The 21,539-nt window shown below is 29.0% G+C and overlaps 1 protein-coding gene across 5 annotated transcripts in view; it reads left to right on the top strand.

Moving 5' to 3' along the window:
• Positions 1–4,746: 4,746 nt before the first annotated feature.
• Positions 4,747–21,539, top strand: part of LOC132731939 (nuclear factor 1 A-type-like) — an 87,884-nt gene continuing 71,091 nt past the window's right edge. The window contains exons 1-2 of one of the 5 annotated variants that reach the window (XM_060718233.1): positions 4,747–5,481; positions 7,134–7,193. In XM_060718233.1, the coding sequence (XP_060574216.1) occupies positions 5,401–5,481; positions 7,134–7,193 (141 nt within the window). In that variant the 5' untranslated portion in view covers positions 4,747–5,400. Of the gene's footprint in view, positions 5,482–5,929; positions 6,010–7,133; positions 7,194–21,539 lie in introns of those variants that run through there. The other 4 variants (XM_060718240.1, XM_060718235.1, XM_060718242.1 and 1 more) reach the window with 4 other exon arrangements.

Here is a 21,539-nt window from a genome sequence, read left to right as displayed (position 1 = left end):
GTATGTTTCATTAATTATTCAAGGTGGTTGCAAATGTGACTTTGGTTGGTGAAAAATATTTAATGAACATAACTTTGTAAAACTGAAATTTGTGAGGTAAAATAACTAAAATATTTGAATATTACGGAAGCAGTTGAAGATGAATAAAATGAAGAAAAATGAGATGAACTAGTATTATTTGTTTCAAATGTTTAATTAAACAAATGCAATTTTGGTAACCATTTAACATAAAATAAAACGGTTACAAGAAAAATTGAATTTTTTTTGCAAATAAGGCCATGACCTGAGACATGATATAACTAGACCACTTAATATATTAATATAATACAATGCCGGACATTAATTAAATTCGTTTTTAGTGTTGAAATAATTCAATGGAAATATTAGTCTTATTATAATCATTTTTACGCTCTTGTGGTAATATTTATAACTATAAGTATAAGTAACATAGTGTAACAAAGCATGTTATGTCGTCGTTAACTTATGTTTCACACACAGAAAAAAGATACATGTCGTTTGATTAAAGATACAGGCAGTTTTTTCAGCATTAATGTCATTATTCTAATTAACAAAAACTCATTTTTTAATTTTTTTAATACGTTAAAAGCAAAATCAAATGTGTCTCTCGGCCTAAATTGTATAAAATTACAAGTTTACAATATTATTGACAGCATTTTGAAAAAAGAATAATTTCAAAATGCATGTAAAAAATAATTTCAAAATGCATGTATGAAATAAATTGTATTGGTATATTTCCTTAAAAGCGAATGTACAAATGCACGAATTCATTGGTAAACGAATTAATACATATTGATACATTTCATTCTATTTACTTAGAATATAGCTGTGTGCTAAATAACAGAGACATTCTTTGATACAACCCTTTTGAGAATCAACCTTAAAGTTATGGAAACAACTTTATTATACTGTTTATAAATCTTTACACATTACATCGGATTCATTTAAGTTTTGTTTCAACTAGCATTTATAGAAAAGTATTGTGATTGATACTCGGTTTTGTTCAGCCTATAATGGCAGTGGTTCATGCATGCTACCGTATGTACCCCAAGAAACGGCTTGAACAGACTTCAGCATGAAAATGGTGTTATCTAAGAAAAAAATACCATTCGCAGAGATATACTTCACTTGCAATTGTAAACAATAAATGAATAATATTGACAAAGAAGCAAGCAATGAAATGGATATTTAACATGTTGTGGACACCTGCAAAACCATTCATCAAGATGAGGATAACCTTATAGCGATACGTATGACATATTTTCTTCGATTACGATGTGCATGAAATCAAAAACTATAGAGATTGTTAAACATATTCATAGATTAAGACTTAAAAGACAAGATTATCTAAAGGTATCTGAGCTGAATCGGACTGGTATAGTCTATGTGATAAAATATATGACCCGGAAAAAGAATAGCGTGTTTAGTGTGCTGGTATGTGTTATGTTGAATGTTTACGTAATTATTGTAACGCCCATTCGGATATGACGTTCTTGCAAAGACCAACCATTTGAAACCTAGATAAGAGTATCACAGCAATTATCTGAAAACGATAATGTGTCGCAATCATGCAGGAAACGGGAGTTCAACGAATGAATTCTCTTACTGTATGCCATTCATATAGTTTAAACTTCATTATTTCAAGCGTATGATATGACTTTATCCGCAGCGAATAAATATGTATTCAGAAAGTAAGTTAATATTAGCCAATGAGTTAATTCATATAATTAAAAATCCATAGACCAATACAATTTGTCATGACGTATTTCGCCTTTCATAGAATTTCAAATTTCCGTATGAAGAATATATGATTTCAAAATTAACTGAAGAATAGTGAGCTTCTTCAGGTTTGCTTATTCAGCTCTTCATTAAAAAAAGCGCTCCATACATTGCTTAATTTTTTTTAAAATTATTAATGTGAATAATAAAAACATACTTTTGGAAAGAATAATGCATAGCAAACAGAAAAGTAGTGCAAATTAGTTTAGTCCAGGATATAGGTAAAAAATATAAAAACCACGGGTGAACCGATATAGAACTTTTATTATAAGTAAGTAATTCCCAAAGCCTTGTCGTGTCATGGTAAATACAGATTAATGACGATATTGTTGATGCAGTAGGTAGATATACAAACAATCAAAGCTAGTGATACAGTCACTGTAAGTTACCTGAGACGCTGTTTTACGTCACAGGCCCGTTTGATAGGCATCACGCATGTCTACAACCGCTACTGTTTGTAAGTTTTCAGCAATTCTAACATGATGTGATATAATCTTAGTACATACTTTTGTCATCTAGATATTTGGTACACTCTATCTGCTACAAAGTAAGTAAGTGTTCTACATATAAATATACGTGGATAGAGATATATAGGATTGAAAAGAACTATTTCTCAAATGCTGATGACATTCATATTGTTTGAAGTTGAAGAAATGATCATGATATCTTAGAACATGCAAACATTATGAATTAAAATATGCATATAACCTTTATTTAAATAATACCTATTATTATTTTTTTCTCTTTTCTTTCCTTTTGCAATAGGGTCGGTACAATTTTTCTTTCGGTTAAAGCATTTCAAAATACTATATGTATTACATAAATTTCTGACATTTTCTTTGTAGTTTCTCGCACAATAAAATCTATAAAAATGGAAATAATAGATCATTGTCTTGTTTTAGAGTATCACAGTAATTACGTAATTAACAAACGTAAACAACAGATACATTGTAAACACGTTTTTATTAGATACATATTAAGCATGAAAGAAACAGCAAGTATGTAGCAACGAAATATTCTATTATTTATACAGTTGCATAAATATACATGTCATAAATATTTATATCTTATTGCCTTGCTTCACTTCGTTATAGGATTTATTATAAAGTTAGTCATAAATGATACATTATTAACAATAACCTTTAATAGCCGTTCAGATTCCGCCCCAACCCGCCACCAATTGATCTGCGACGTTTTTCTTAAAAAAATGAATGCATCATCTTCATAACATTTTACATAACAAAATCTGTATACTAAATATTTAAGTCTGTATGGCAAACTCTATATATAATTTCCTGTTAAAAGTACATCGATTTTAATATCATATGAAGTTAGTTTTCAAAGACGCATATAATAAACAATACAAAACAAATAATAAACCATTTCTTGATTTATGAATTTAAATTTGATTTCTCTTCCATATGTTATACCAACCATAAACCAACTCGATAAATACAGATACATAATCTGTGAGTTTTAACTATTTGTCCTTGTTTATTTTCCTGTTTTCAGAATTTTCGCCAGGAATGTACTTTACAAAGGTATTAAAACAACTTGCAGGAATATATTTGCATGGCAGTAATTTGAAAATTAAACACAATTATGTTAGAAGTTTTTATGATAAATGTATATAACATACACAATATAACTGTAACATTGAGTTCAAAGGGCATCAAAAGTAATTGATTTTAAATGTGATACATTATAGGGACTGCTATTTTTTTCCTCCTGCCATTTCGGATATATAATCACCTTCCGAGAATACGCCACAGAATGACTATGTTCACCGTTACCTGTTTAAAACATGTTTCACATCTTTACCCAATTAACATTTCCGACGGTATAATGAATAATTAGCCGCATCACTGACCAACTTTTTGATGATTAATTCTTCAAAGATAGTATCACCTGTAGCACACCGGCTCGTTCGTGTGTAGGTAATCACCCATTAAATCTTTAACAACATTCCTTTAACTTACATTTATGTATATTATTACTTTGACCAGTCGTACTATCTTAGTAATTTTTTTCGCAATTTCTTTTCATTTTTGCTGCAGCTTTCAAATTCAGCTGTTTTTACCTTCAAATGTTTAAAATATATACAATGTACATGTAATACACAGATGTTAGAGGACTTTTGATACAAGTATGTTCATAATTATTAATATTTTTTTCCAATTCCCTTATAGCAGAGTGCCCTATAAATGTCAAATTAAGGTCTGATAAAATTGCCTAAAATAACAAACATACATATTAATATAACATACATTTATCTAAAAGAATGTTTCATAGGTCATATTTCCTGTTTTGCAATACATAAATTAATCCAATATTGAATTTTCTTTTATTTATAATTTTCTTTATATTTTTATAATATATCAAAAATTATCTAAACTGTCATTGTGAAAATGAATTTAAAAATAGATTTTACTATTAATTAAAATTTTAGCAATTTAAATATTTAAACACAATGGCATACTACAACTTTATAATGTCACTTTACTAAATGTACGTCGTGATATTTCAGTTTTATATTGTCCAAGAGCTTCCCACTGCATTAATAAACCTGTGTTCTCAGCGTTTAATTAATGTAGTACAATAGTTTAGTACTGTGTGGAAGAAAAATTAAAGTGTTTTGCAATACAGCAGTATTATAGTTGTTTCAAGGTACTAATTTTGTTCCAAATACGACAAAGAAACTTGTAAATGGAAAAACCCGAAAACTTGTATTCTCTTTGTTGTTTCTTTTTATCAATAGAGAAAAAAAGTTTTATACAATTAGATGTTTTAACTGAAACCTATCTACCAAAGTTGTAATTGAATTTATCTGTTCGCGTTACACACTTCGAACAGGTAGAAAAACATGAAAGGCTCTGCGGAAAAATAATACGAAAGTAAAATGCTAGTGGCATCGACTGGTCGTTAAAAGTGTTATAGTCTATTCATCAGATACATTGATGTATGCTAGATTAACGCAAAAATCTATCCACTGTATGTAACATAGGGGTTAAGTGAAAGGCATGCGCCGATAAAACAAAAGCATGGTAAGATCAAATAAGCAGTGCAGTTGTACAAATCAGAAGGTCGTCTGTTGGCTTTTATTTGTAGGGTAATGAAAAGGAACGCGGGTCGCAGAGGTCTGCTAGCAACCTAACTAATGAGAGACAATAGTTTGTCTTTAAACTACGTACTCGATATGTGAACGTAGGTTATATAGAGAACATGGAAACGCAAGCGTTCCTTTATGTTATATGGGATTATGTCATAACAATAAAAATTTTGACGGAGACTTACAGGAGCGACTCGTAATAAAAAATTTTGATTTTAAGAATTGACTGATTACTTTATACATATGTATAATGATTGGTTTGTTTCGTGATAAAGAATTAACTTGAATAAAAAAAATATGAAGAGCAAATACTGGATGAATTAATTTGCTTTGGTAGTGTAAGGGTAAATATTAGAATAATTTTGAATGAAAAAAGTGTGATAAATGTTCATGGATTTAAATTAAACTTTATTTAATAATTACTAATGCAGTGAAATTTTGTGCCGGTATTATTTTATTTTTATAAAGAAAGGGATTTACATTTCCTGGATATAATGATGTGCCTAAGGGACCAGCAAACAGGGTTCCTCAGACCCCCGGACAGATGTCATCCTTACGACTGCTTCCCGCCGACGGTGTGTACTGTTTGATTATATCGTTATTATTAACTAAATAAGCTTATCCGTTTAACAATTTATACATATATTCTATAATTACTTTTGTATATAGAATGAATACAAGTGATTTGAAATTTTTTTAATTTGATTTACTTTTATTTTATATGAAAAAAAATATTCGAAAAAAATACCTTGTCGAATAATCCGGACAATCATGGCCAAATTGATGGTCATCATATTATAGAAATTAAAACCGAAAAATTTGGCACCTTTTTGTAAAATATCTCTTCTTATTGCATACGATATACTGAGCAGGTTTCTTTTGTATTATTAGTTATAAATCTCATCGTAATAAAATATTTGGCAATGGACTGTATGGTTATTCTTATTTTGGAACCTGGAATTGCCAGAAATAAGTATTTAAAGAGATTAGAATATTTGGCTCTGTGAAGGGAGCATTTGGCTGGCCGAAGACTTGCTCATGTTCGAAGTTGGCTACAATTCACACATTTCACATCAATGATTTCCGGATTTATTTCATGTTCGGTGTGTATTGAGTTAGACAAAAACAATTAATAATATGTGATTTAGTTTAAGAATGATTTGTATTGTTCTTAGTCTTAGTATAAAGTACTGTGTGTGTAGTATTCTTTCATAGTGAACATTTTAGTGCGTATATGGAACCATATAACATTCGGTAAAGTATCATTATTTTAATTGCTAAAAGACGAATGATATAAGAAACAGAATAACAAGTTTATGTTATGTTTTCATCTTGTCGTACAATGATATACTTATTCAAATTTAGTATATTTTAATGATAAATCCAATTAACGTAGTTATGCTTTTCGCTACAATTCCAACTGTGCTCTTAAAAGCTGACTTTGTTATTCCCGTAAATTTTATTGAATGCAACCGTGTATCAATGTATGTATAATAGAAACATATCCTAAAGGCATATTATTTAGTCTATGAGGTGTTGAAAGATATAACTTTCTACAATTCTAAGCACAATGTTTGAGTGCGAATCTGTTTTAACATAATTGAAAGATAAATATATGATCTCAATTCATTTTGTAAGAGAGGTTTTCATCACATTAAAGAGATGTTCATCGTGTATTATACGGATGTAAAATGTCTCTTTATGTCTTTGAAGACACATAATGTTTCATAATATAAAATAAATAAAAGGTGTTTTCATTTTAGCTGAAGCTTGTACGACCATAAATCAACTTTAGATTTGTTTAAAAACTTAAGTTGTGAATAATTAAAAGTTATTCGTCTTACCTTTTATCACCACTTTACCTTTTTTACCCGTTTTTCAAAGCGTATAAAACAATCAAAAATATCCACAGATTTAGATGGTAACAATAAATGAAGTACACTAAATTAACAAAAGATATTGTTTTCGTAATAAGGTTATTATCGTGTTTAAGACTAAACTAAAATGTTGCTAAAACACAGACGTACTTTAATTATATAGGGGTGTACACAATTTTGTGAAAAAAATTAACAAAATGTTATGTAATACAATAGACTTGAATTCTTTAACGCCTTTTTCTAAAAATATGAAATAAATACTCAAACGTATTAAAATGACATTTCATCCGGTAAAATCAAATTAAATGTAATTAAATAAAATCATGTTTGATATCTTTGATATTTTACAGCTAGCAGGACCACGCCCGCCCCCTGGTGACTGGTTTCCGCCTTATGAAGGATATCCGCCGGTAAGTGAAAAAAATGCATGTGACTACTCAGTATAATTAACATGAATTTATTGACCAGTAATGCTTGTTTCTAAATTCTTAAATTGTAATTTATTTTTTATCGTTCGCAAAATCATGAACATTTGTTTGTTTATGAGGTTTTCATTATTAATTAATCATGAAATAGTGCAACACAAATTAGCTGGTAATTCCATTGCTGATGATATTTTAGAGTAAGCTCTTTCTCAATTGTATAGTACCAATTTATACATGAGGCGATGTATATAAGCATTGAATTTGTTTAATCTAAAAATAAATTAAATTAACAGAAACAAAATCATATATGAAACGGTGTTTCTAATTTAGGTACAATAAAGTTGAGCAATATTTCTAACGCGCTATGAATAAGACTTGTATTTATTTAATCTAAAAATAAACTGAATGAATAGAAATAAGAACATTTATACAAAAACCGCAGATTTCTAATTTAAGAACAATAAAGTGTAGCATGTCGTTAATTCTAGTTTAGAAATATTATTATCATTCCCCAAATGCTTCATTTAGTTTGTTTGGAAATGGGAGTGCGCGCGGCACGTGGCTTCACAAGTTTGTTTAAAATACCGGTGATGGATGAAGACAAAGTGTTGTCGTGAAAATATGAAAACAACATGCGGTTTAACAAGATAAATTGTGTTAGGAATGCAAACAAATCCCGCGATTTTCCATGCCGTGTTAAGTACATGTTGTCAAAATGACGACATTTTGTGTATTATTTATTGTAAGAATAAAGTATCAATATTTGAAATGAATTAATATCCTGATAATAACATAGCGAAAATGGTTACAGTGCATGATCAGCAAACTTTATATGATAAATGTCAAAAGTTTTTTTTTTCTAATGACTTAAAAATATTTTGTCAAATAGCTGCACTGGACAATTTATGCCAGATTTGTCTAAAAGATATTCTTAGATGTGTTATGGTGTACAAAAATACCTCAATTAATTTCATGGAACGCGTGCCGAGTATAATCGAATCATCTTAGAAAACGTTGAAGCTTTGATTAGAATAAATAATTCCTATGGTTAATAAATATTGCATAAAATTTGAAACTCTCTATCTATAAAACTTGATAAATCCGTACAAATAAGACAGACTTATCTTCTTTAGAAGGGATAATATATCACTAAGGCTTTCAGGCAATCTTTATGCTTCTTCTAGAAGTATAAACTATCATTTGTACACGCCGTGTGTTTGGAACATGATTGATGGCGTTTTATTTAAATACTTCTTTCAGTGCTAAATGGCGTTTCTTCCCGTTTTCCTTCAATAGCCATGTCTCTATGCTATGTACTTTCATTAATAAAGGAATTCAGGAAATGAAAGACTCGCTTCCTTTTGTAAAATGAATAATCATGGTGTGGCGGTATTTATATTATTATTATTGTGCATTCCATAGCGGTATTAAATTATGATGCTTCAGCACTTAACCTTCTGTAGAAATCACAATTACGTTCACCTAATAAATAAGTATACAATGTGTTATCGTTTACATGACAGGCATGATAATGACATGCTATATTGTTGGTTTTCGAAATGAAACACAAATGCATCTCTTTTCATATCCATTCCGCCCCTCCCCCGCATAAATATTGATAGTGTCGTCCACATGTTATATAATGTTGTAATTTAAGAAATACTGAAAACAAACTAAGATGTGTTCCCTTCAGCCAATTACTTATCAACTTGACTTTACGAGTTACTTTTTTAAGTTTTAATTTCTATATCAGTGAACTGTATATATTCTTGTTAGAAATTGTTGCCATAGTTATATATCATGTTATTTAATGTTGTAATTTAAGAAATACTGAAAAACAAAGTAAGAAGTGTTCTTCAGACAATTAAATATCTACTTGACTTTTCGAGTTACTTTTTAAGTTTTAGTTTTTATGTCAGTGAACGGTATAATTATATTCTTGTTAAATTGTTGCTAAAACCATTGCTTTAGTTATATACTTATCATTTGCACATGAAGCAATTAAATTAGTTTAAACCTATGTCCTTTTACTCTCTGCGTTTTAATATTTTTTTACAATGGATTGTCAATAATTCTGAAAATAGTAGACTCTGTCTTGAAAAGAAATAACCTACTTGTGTGCCGTTTATTCATTAATTGTTTGGAAATCTTTTAAATTCTGGCGTAAATGGTGACAAAATAAAAAAAGTATAAAAAACAATCGTATATTACTTGAAAACTTTAAGACTTGATAAATCTATTTAATTCGGCTCTGTGCGATATAAAACGTACATTTTTCCGAGGTTCCGAGGGAATGTAAAAATGTATTTGATTATTATAATTATGATAAATTATGTGATAACTTATTATTAGTGTAATAAAGAAACTGAATTACAAAAAATAACGACATAAAATAACTGTTCTGTTTTGTTTTGTTAATGTTATGTTATACATATATATAGACATTATGTAAACTCTTTGTCCATTACTTATTGTCTCTTATTGCATTATTGAATTACTAACCTACGTGTACATGTATAGTGTTGATTGTTTAAAATCTTAATAACAATAAACATATTAAGTATTCCTTAAACATATAGTGTTCTTTTACATGACTTCATAAGGAACGGGTGATATAACACGTGACCCCATCCATTTGTATATGTTTCTTTTCATGTTCAATTTGTATTGTTTAAATGCATTGACTCATACAATAAAATAGTACTTAATTCACCGTAAATTGTCGTTTGTTTACCTGGAACTTTCAAAAGGTGGTACTTTCACAAAGTTCAACTGATGTTTTATAAGATCTTACCTCGTAAACAAATTAAAGAAAGGTTGGTGTATGTCTTGTTTTGTCACATTTCTGGAACGGGAATTATGTTAGTCTGTCTATATGGAATGACAACAATTGTAAAATTATTTTCTCTGAATGATATCATAAAGCAAGAAAGCGATGAGAAACAGCAAAATCACTTTTCGACAATCCATTTTATGATTAACATGTGTAATAGAAAGAAATACTAGTACATAACGGTTATATTACACTGACAACAAGCGACATCAAATGATATCATATCAATATTCTCAAGAATACCCAAAGTTACAATATGACTGGATGGTTCATTTAATATGTTTTAAATGTTAATTTCATTAATACAGACATTAATACTAACTTTAACCTTTATGATTGAGAAAAATGATCATTTTATCTTTTGAAATAGTATTTAAATCAAGAGACAAATACTATTTTTTTTACATTTTTATATGAAGCGTAATAGAGGAAGAGGTACAATTTAAAAGTTATATTTTTACTCCAATTAGACATAATTATGATAATTTAGTAACACAAAATCTTGACTTTTTAAATATTTCTTTTACATGTGAGAATATTAACCAAATGCATTTTTAACATCATAGCATATTTAATATATTATTATAACATTATGTTAATCTGTAAATCTGCTAATTCTCTTTCTTTAACATTCCAGAGTATTGTGGAAAAATGTTCATAACTCAAACATATGTATTCAAAGAATTGTCAGTTTTGATTTAGATTGCACGATTTTCTCAGGTAAACGTATTTATCAGGTTAGTTTACCATCGGTTATCATAATTATACTCTAGTAAAAAACAACATTGGAAACTTTATTTTCAAACACGCACAAATCTAATTGTAATGCTTACAGATATTTTTTTCGAATCTTAGCATTTACACACTAAGGGAGAAAGGGCATATGCAAAAAACTATTCATTAAACGTTTCAAACAAAAGCATAATTAATTTGAAAACTCCTAAAATATAAAAATTTGAATTACTGGCATATTATTTTTTGTCTGTTCAAACTTTTTAAAGCATCAATGTCTGTTTCTTTCATTCTGTTATTTTTACGATTACATGTCATTATTTCAACATGATATTTGTTATATTTAATAGTCTCTTTTCACGACAAAATAGTATTTAGGTAACTTTCTTCTTTTGTTAGATACTTAAATATAAGGATTGACAGTAATGTATTATAACTGATAATTTCAAAAAAGAAGAGAAAAACATGTATATTTAAATATTTAACATGGTTTGATTATATAAAATATTTTTAGTTGTTTCTGTTCATGCGCAGAATAATATACACGGCGACCTACTTTAAATTCTAATCTCAAGATAACAGTCTCCAAAATTAATGCAATGAAAACGTGTTGTTATTTTGCTTTTTTATTATAATCTATATACGCTTCTAAGTACAGAACTCTGAATTTATTTTTTTTATAAATTTAAATTTAGAGAAATTGATACCACCCTCTCCCATCTTCACCCTACACTCTCCCAATTTTAATTCGGTGCCCTTCTGAGTGTCTTGCCAGTACTTTTGGGTTATATCGGGGTCTGCGTTTGGGACTTTTACAAGCTAGAGAATATCATTATAGTTATTATGACTATCAAAAGAATCTTACCTAACCTTAACGTCTTAAAGAGATATTCTGATTATATTTTGTGGTTAAAAGTTATAAAGATCAGTTAACGCTTGGTTTTTATTTTTGCTGGAACTGTTGTCCTCGTAAATACAACCACAATTCTTTGGTACAAATCTTTCAACACATTGTGTGTTATCTTGCAGGGAAGTATCGCTTTAAAACACTCAATTCACAGATGCATTCAATGCTGTTGTTAAAGGGTGTTTTGACGCCCTTAGTTAGTCCTTCAGTTGATAGATGTAATTTAAGGATGTTAATGATGCGATCACAAACGCCATGCAAAGTGTTGGCACAACTTGTGTTAAGAGTTCGATAAAGTTACGCCGTCTTTCATAAAAATTTCGTATGTGCAAGTGCAAAAGCTATTAGTCAAATCGTGATGTCTACAAAAGATAAGAAAAACAACTATTAAACAGTCATCACATGTAACTTCTCGTAACTTCTCGCTATATCTCGTTACCATATTTAACGATGTGACCTTATTATTATGAAGGATTTTATTTCATTTTGTCTGCAACGAAAAATAATTTCACTTAAAATGTGCACTTTTCAACACTAATTAATATGCTAAGGTTTGTGTCCTTTTTACAAATACCACGTCCGAGGTAACTTGCTTTTAGCTGTGTTTGTTTCCCCATAGATGTTTTCCATGTCATAGGCAATGAGGTACATGTTGCATTTAACCTACAGGCGAATAACCTATATCCACTTTAACTAAACCCGCTCATGCTTACATGTACTAATGTCTTTTGTGCAGTATGGATGACTTCATTTGATTTCAGCATCAACTTTATATCTTTCATTGTACATATGTTGGCATCGCTCAATATATTAAACACCTGAAACTCTATAGATAAAACAGATTAAAAGATTAAAACAAATTTATGGATTATCATATAGCGGTTTAATGCACACAACTACACATAGCTTTCACTGGTTCTACATTCTATAATGATTTCTTAATTGTGCTTTTTAATCTCTCACTACCAGTGGATTAACATTGTTTTCTTAATCGCTAATACATCCTCCCATCAGTTTTGTTACTTTAGATACAAATTTGCATCTGTTATCAAAGTTGTTTTAAAAGCCATACCTGACTTGATTACATGATTATTTTTAAGCTACTCTTACTCATAATATGAAAACATATGATTTCTAAATAAGATATTTTGTTATAAATTTTGTAAACAACAAAAATAAGTTAGCTGGGCTAGATTTCTTTTAGTTGTTGTTGTTGTTGTTTGTTTGTTTGTTTGTTTAGTTGTGTATTATCATAAAGTAAAATGATTGTGAGGTTTGCAACATAGTATGATGTTGATACACTAGTATTAAACTTCGGTGCCCTGATCGATTTGACAAGAAATTATTTTGACTTTATTCATATGATAAGATGATTTGTCTAAAACAAATGAGGCCAATAACCGCAACACTTTATTTTTTCTTTGTGATGTTAAAAATATTACAAGCAACACTAATATTAAACAACTTCTATAGACGTCTGGTTTTTGTGTAAAATAATCCGAATTTTTACATAAAGGAATTATTTCTAGGATCGGTCTCAGAAAAGACCTGAACTGACAGATGTAATACTGCTAGAATAGGCTTATTGAATTTTCCTTTTAGCAAAATGGATTGTGTAAAATATGCTTCCTACTAATTTACTTAACATTCTTCTTTGATGCCGCTCAAAGGTCTTTATTATTGTTAAAATTTTTTCTGTTTATGTTCCATATCATGTTGTGACTTTTAAATGTATGCTAACTATTAAAGAACTGCACAAATAGCAAGGAGAAACTATGGTTTATAAAAGCACTAATCGTTTAGAAAAATATTTGTATACATGTTTACCACTGAGTTTGTTATGTTTGTAGGGTTCTTTTGTGTTTTATTTTGTTTTCTATGTTTGATTGTACAATGATGTTTCTCTTCTTTTTGGTATCAGGGATATAATTAACAAATCGGAATTGCAATTTATATGTGCTTCACTTCGGTATTTTTGAAAAGTAAATGAAGTATCATTCACATAAACTTAATAAATAAAGCGAAATGCCGAAATGAAAAAGATATAATTTTTCTCATAATGCAGCCATTTTCTTTTCCTGATTTTGAACTTGTTATTTTCACTAGTTGAGCATTGTACATAAGTGAAAAGGGCGAGAAACATGTGCCTGCGTTATCCCTGATTAACCAGCATGTATCACACAGAACATGGAAAGAAGGTGTTTATAGGCAGCATGAATTTCATTAAAACTTTGCAGATTTGCTCTTGATTTACCCCGGTTTATGTAATATTTTATTATCCTCTGCTGAATTGAAAATACATTTCATTTTAACACCCAGTTTATTAATAATTAACTGCAAAAATATTAACTTCTCAAAAAAACCATGAAGGTTAATCAAACGCACGCGTTTTAGACAATATATTCTTATTTTGAACGAAAGCATGCTATTAAGTGTTATTTTTACAATTTAAGTTGAAATTCAAGATAAAGTTTGTAGCATTTATCAGTATACCAACAGAAGGATATAACTACAATGAAAAATGGAAAAAAAAGAAAGAATTAAACATCATGAAATATTAAGTTTGGGGCAGTAAAATCGGTAGCACTTTGCAAAAGATTTACGAAACACCTGCATGTTAAAATGCAATAAGGTTATAAAAAATAATAATAAAATTAATAATAAACCACATCAACATGACCTACTTATGAATATAATGTTCCCGACAAAATTCCTGGAACAAGCTACTTTACTTTAAAAAAAACAACAGATGAATTTTATCTTTACTTCAATTTAATACGGTAATAATATAAACCATGTCGAATTTTGTCATCATCAATGTGAAATTATAAGTGATGGGACGAGCTTTCAATCCTGTAATGGAAAATAAAAACTAACACTGTGCACTGGCTGACTTTGAAGCTGTTGGACCCAATTACAGTGTTCAAAGTACCATACTTATTGCCGTTATTGTTATCATGTTAAAAAGCACGAATATATTCAGCTTTATATGAACACTTGTCTAACATTATTTATAAGTACGTTATGCAAATAATAAACTTCCATGATCAAATGAACTGAAATTTAAAATAAAAACCATAAATAAACACAGAAAATAAAATAAACAACTAAGCATGTTTTTATTAAGCGTCTTATTTCAGTCTCGATGTGTGAATTCTAAAATGATATTTAAAACCTTGCTGACGTAAATTCAAATTATAATCAAATTTACTTAACAAACTATCAACTTTAAAGTCCATTTTTACTATACTTTTTATACTTGTTAATGAATATTCTTTAAAACTGATTTTTTTACTATTCATTTCTTTCCGGTTACAATTTTCAATAGCAAATGGCGTTTTCTACACGCAAAAGTTAACTAAACTTAATTAAATATGTTGAATATTGGTATAATACAATTTGCGTAAACATGCATTGGTGCTGTTTTCAAAGTTCAAACTTGTTTCTCTTTGAAGGCACATCAGGAACAAACAATTTTTTACTTCTTTCGAAACGGCAAACTTGATTTTTTTTAAATGTTTAAATAATGGTTTTAGATACTGTTAGATGCTCGTTACCTGGAGTAGCGATTAATGTGAAATAATTTGTCATAAATGTAGCAAAATGTAAACAAAGTAGTATACAAAATACTAATTTACTGTAACTGTACTTATTGCCAAAAAGCAACAGATGAAAATGATGGTTCAGGTAATTGGCCAGTGAGTCACTTTTAAGTTACTATAGAAGTCCAATTAAAATGCTTTTGAGAAATAGAAATAAAAGCAATCTAAAGCATAATGGACCTTTTAATTTACCTCCACAAACACAAAACACCACGCGTATGTAGATGTAAATGTCTAAATACCAATATAATAAAGACAAAAAAGCTTTATATAAACAAAATATAATCTCACTAAAATAACTGAAAAAAAATAAATGCGAAAAGAACCACTACTTAAAAATGTGGATGTATAAAGTATTCATTAAATGTGCAAACATTATCTGTAGTGTAGTGTAATTGAGGAATCACTCTGCAAAAAGAATCCACCGGTTTCAGAGTGTATGTGCTTTGATCATAAAGAACCTGCATGGTCAATTACAAATATTGGCTATAAAACGCTTAATTTAATGTTTACATTGTGTCTTGCTAATTTAAGCACAATAACCATCTTTACATGCATGTACATCTTTAAACATAGACATTATAGTCCCAGCATATACTTACGTCAATGTCTTTTAAACGTGGTATTTTGCGTATAAAATGATAATTTAAAAAACACCCAATGAAATCGACATCAACCAACCTGTTTGTTTGATTTCTTGTTGCAAAGCTACAATGGAATGGGTACTCTGTTAAATTTTGAAGTTTAAAGTCAGAAATGTCTAGTTTCATTCACTGTTATTTCAAGACATAAAAGGGTGTTGAAGTAGAAAGAATATTTGATATAATACATGTAGCATTTAATGTGTATCACTAACATCAGTTTCAATGTTACTATATTAATTTTATAAACAACCTAAAAAGTATTTTATTCAAGATGTCAACATACATCGTCCTATAAAATGTAACTAAACATGTAAAAAACAATCGCTGGTATAACTGTACAAAAGAAATGAAAAAAATGGACATTTACTGTAAACTGGCCGTGTACAAGGGACAATGAACTTTCCCCGAACATGCGATACTCGAGTTAAATCAGTTAAAACTGATCTTAGTTATATACATTTAAAAACATATCTTTAGCATGTACAGTGGTATTTATATAGCTATTTTACATTGTATACGAAGAATAACAACATGTTGTTAGATACGATCTCGCTAAACTGTTGTGTTTCGTTAGCGTTTTATTGTGTGAAAATAATAAATGACATAAACATTCAATTATCTTATATCATGAAGTTCTTGCACCTCCCACATAGATACGTATAAACCTTGCCGGAACACAATGCTTCCAAAGTGAATTGAGTTTCAGTTGAAATTATTTTATTGTTTTTCATGTAAATAACGTAAATACTATCTAGCATGCGCACTTTCATGCAGCATGCCCGAAATAAATCTGATCTCCGTGTGTGATATAATGAAATGTGTCCATTGTATGCTTTCTTTGAAACAGCTATGTGAACAATGTGCAGTGTCTATAGCAAATATATATATTGTACATTACATGTCTGTAAATAAAGCACCTTTGGAAACAAGAATGTTGTGAATATATCAAATAAAGTATAAAGCATTTTATGGAACAAAATAGAGCTCAAAAATATCATAATAGCATTTATTTTTACACTATTACACTAGAAGTATATTTCAAAAAACCGCACTACTACCGTTATATGGCGACTACAAACAAGTTTTTTTTTTATTCTATGATTAGCATAATGACAATTGTTACTAAAATAAACAATAAATTAGAATGATTAAAACCGCACTAGAACCGATTTATATATATGATCAGAACTCATCAGGTTACCACTGGATTTGCATAATTAAAATAACAGCACTAATCCCAAAAACGATCCGAAATAAATCGTGCGCTCCCGAAATGGCTTTTGGGGCATGAGAATCCGAAATATATATATTATACACACAAAAAAAGTTTCATGCCAAAACGTTGTCTCTTTTAAATAACAAAGACTTGCATTAGAAAAAATATTAAAAAAAATAACACATGAAAGGAATCATGAACATTTAATAATATAAATAAAAATATATTCACAGATTGGTTATGTAAAACAATGTTTTCGTGGATTACGATGGAAAAATGCAGCAAACAATGTGCAATGCATATTTTTTCGGTTTATTATTACATATTGGCATACTGAAAATCGTAAACACAATCCGCTTGCCGTGATATTTGTTCCTATCAATTTAAAGTGAAATCTGTCTGTTTTAATAATGCTAATATTTGTAAACACCGACTATTATCAAAGTTGATTCGCATACTGAACAGATTTTATTATATGTAAAAATATTATTTATGACAAATTGTGTTACTTTATTGGCTAGACGTGCACTGTAGACAATATATACTTAAGTGCTTGTTTAGTGGCAATATGAAATATAAGAAATACACACCATGATATTTACGAGTAATCGCATCTTCTTATTTAATATTTGAATAAGAACACAAAAGGCACACACACAAAATCTGTGACATTTATACAATCAAATATAAATGAAATTTTAATCACTCTAATCATACATGTGTTGTTTATTCAGTCATATTCGCTTTTATATCGTTTTTCCCCTTTATGTTATCAAGCTTATGATGCATAAAAACGATTGAAAGCTTTGCAGAGCAAAATAAATGTTACTAAAAGGTACTTAAACGATCTATTTATCAATTACTTTAATTGTCTTTTTGAATAATGTTGGCCAATAAATAAATGTCACTGCAAATGTATGTTAAGTATTCATTTACAGGTGCTGCTTTCAATGCAATGTTAAGAGTTATTTTGATGAGTTAAATCATAAAACAGTTTTTTTGGTTTGTCCTGGTAATAGTTGATGATGTTGAAATAAGTTTACCTTTAATTGAATTAGCGTTGCGCAATTGACGTCAAAATAATGCTAATTGCAAACATAAGCAAAGAATTCGCAAATGTTAAAACATGTTTCTTTAAGATACCTATATTGATATTTTACTATTGCAATGTGCTACATTTTACTATGTATACACATTTCGTTGCCTTGTCACTTAAGCATGTATAACTTATTGTTCACTAATCTGTATGTAAATTCTTCAGAGATCAAAGCTCCGAATAGTGCTTATTATGGTCTATATATGAGACAGAAAAACATTTCAATTTATTTAGAGTTATACAAGTGATGTAGTCTATACATTGGGTTGAGTGCAGTAAGTCATAATTCACACGTGTTTTGCATTTTTACTAAAAGCTTCGTACCTTATTGCATAAACAGCGTAAAATGTTATGTTAGTTTTAAACCATCAAGACAGCGGGAAATGGCTTTTCCTACAAATTAAAGTAGTCTGTTTAATTCTCAAGCAATCATGAAGAGTAGTTAATTTATATCTTCACTCAAAGTAACCCATAATTATTGTCTTCTTTCGGCTAGAAGAAAATAAATACGAGATCATTATATCCAGCTAATGGGTTGTCATTTTTTTCTTCAAACGGACCCATTTGTCAACTATACAGTATATTTCATATTAAGTAGTTGACAAGCACACAAATAAATATAAATATATGAAATATCAATATAAATATATGAAATATCAATATAAATATATGAAATATTTAATTGTATGGAACAATGTTTAGTGATTTGCTCTTAATTGGAATATTTTGTGTAATTAATCATATTGAGGTTTCCTTATTGTATAAAAATACGTACTATGAATAAATTTCCCTCTTAAAATAAAGCCAATGATTTCAAATAATGTTATTGTCTTAGATAAATCATAAAAATGTATATCGGATAATTAGAAGACTGTATTATATTTTAGGTAAACTGTAAAATAGTGCATACGTGCTTGCACAAAAATCGTTAGACAAATTATTTCAGAAATCATTCATACGTACGAAACTTAAAAGCTACCTGTTGTCATAAAAAAATTAAAATGAATTGTCTGCAACTGACAATAAAAGATTGCGTCATTTTTCTTCGACTTCTTAGATAAGATCTTTCAAAAAAATCAAAGTAATCTCCTTCCATGTCAAAAAAAGAAATACTAAATTGTCAAAATATCTAGCTCTCGTTAATTCTGATATATATCTTCATGGGAAACCGCTTCAAAAAGTGCTTCCTTCCTAATTCCCAATCGAAACGTCTGAAAATTATCATGCAAAAAGATAGCTATTGCAAAAAAAGTCGTGCTAATCTGCCATTCTATTGAATTTGCCCTGTACTAGTTCACATGCTTTGAAATATAATGGTGAATTATACAACAAAGACTCACTGCTTACCTAAAACATGCAAAAGAAAATGTGAAGATGAGTTATTGATCAGTTTAAAAGACAGACATTGTCTTGCATTTCCCGGTCAAGTTTCAAAAGCATCAGAGAATCAATGCTCAGCTTTTTTTCTTTCAAACCGTGGAAAAAATTGAAATGTGTAGATAAATAATTGGCCAGTAAAAGTGACATTAAAAGTGTCCATCCAATTGTAAATGGTGGATGCAAAGGTGAAAGTAAACAAAACTTCGATTTTAATGTTGAATTCTGCTTAAGCCGGTGCTAAGGGGCGTGGACGGTTACTTGCACTTTCCATTACCGTCCATGAACAGGCTCAATCAAACCGAGCCTGCAACATTTTAAATTTTGTCTTGTTGGGCTTTCTTTAAAGATTCTTTATTTCTCTCTATTTTATTCGAATTTTGCCATAATTATGTTCAATATATAGTTTACTTTGTAAAAATAATAATGATCCACGTGATCCATATCTATAAATACAGTTAGGAATGTAACGGAAGCATTTTATTTTTCAAAAAGAGAAGGTCAGTCTTTTTATAATTTATGTAGTTTTTATATTCTATCCTTAACATTAAATCAATCATTGGTCAATCGCCATTGTAAAAGTCAATCATTTAAATATATTACTAATTCAGCTCAACTTGACAGCGAAAGAACAAGCATAATGTCACAGACATTGTCTTGTATTCCTGGTAAATTTTAAAATATTTGCCATTCTTTCAATTGTATGTATTCTCTGTTTCATAAACAAGGAAAGATGAAAATAAAAAGATAAAATGTACATAGAGTTCACACTTGTAGTTTTATCTTCTAAAATTGAAAAAATTAACATATTTATATTGTTAACAATTGGATGCGAAACATTGCTTGAGTCGAATAAAACATCCAGCAAAATTGTTATTAGATTACTTTATTGGCTGCTGCTGTCTTTTAAACTAATTTTACAAATTGTTTTATATGTTCGTATACTTATTTATATTGTAGATTTCAGATGACCGTATCTTTATTCTCAGATTTTGTTCATGAAACTTACACTTGTTACAATTAAACATTCAAATTTTAAACCTGTTACCTTTAAATATTCAAATTTTAAACTTATATTTGATAAAAGCTAAATGTACATTGTTTATATCATTCTCTAAGCCAAAAAAGCAAAGCTTTGGTGACAAGTATTAAAGCAGCATGCCTCTAGATTCATGCTACTTTTCATGCATAAAACAGAGTTTAAAATGTGCAAAATAGACCTCTGCGTAAGTGTCACGCAGTAAAAATACTGGAAAATCTTATAAAAAATATGGGTGAATACACAATACTTGAAATAAGATAAAAACTACATGTGCAAACTTTTAGTATGAACAATTGAATGTAAGAAAATATAATAATAATATTCCTGTATCTGTTTTAATAATTCATAATTAAACTAGGACTACTCATATTTCGTCATAAGGCAAAGAACGTCAACAATTTACACATTGCAAACAAAAACAAACATCTTTTGAATTCATATAAACAGCGAAGTTGGTACTATATAGGTATTTAAGCTATTTAGGTCTGATATTAATTGAACAAATAATAATTCTCAAATCGCATTTACTGTAAAAGTTCAAATCATTTATAAAGTAAATAAATCTTGATACACAAAAGAGATATTCGACACAAAAGCAGTTATCCTTAGATGTTTGCCATAATACACATTCATTATCTACTTAGTTCAAATTGCAAAACGCTTTTGCAACACAATGAAGTACTTTTTATCACCAGGTACTTTTGACTTTCTTAGAAATATCTTAAGCACTCATTAACCTGTTCACCAGTTTGAAATAAAAGATAGGATAAGCCCAATCGTGATCAATCTAAGAAACAACTGTCAAGATTAAAGGTTATTCTATCAGATATATTATATTTTAATTAGATTATTCGCGTACTCCCTAAGAATAACTGTCAACCT

Source organism: Ruditapes philippinarum, unplaced genomic scaffold, assembly GCF_026571515.1.
Source record: "Ruditapes philippinarum isolate M1 unplaced genomic scaffold, ASM2657151v2 ctg10_1_1_1_1, whole genome shotgun sequence".
Taxonomy (NCBI): domain Eukaryota; kingdom Metazoa; phylum Mollusca; class Bivalvia; order Venerida; family Veneridae; genus Ruditapes; species Ruditapes philippinarum.
Note: the sequence above shows the minus strand (reverse complement) of the source record. Positions and strands in the feature narration are given on the sequence as shown.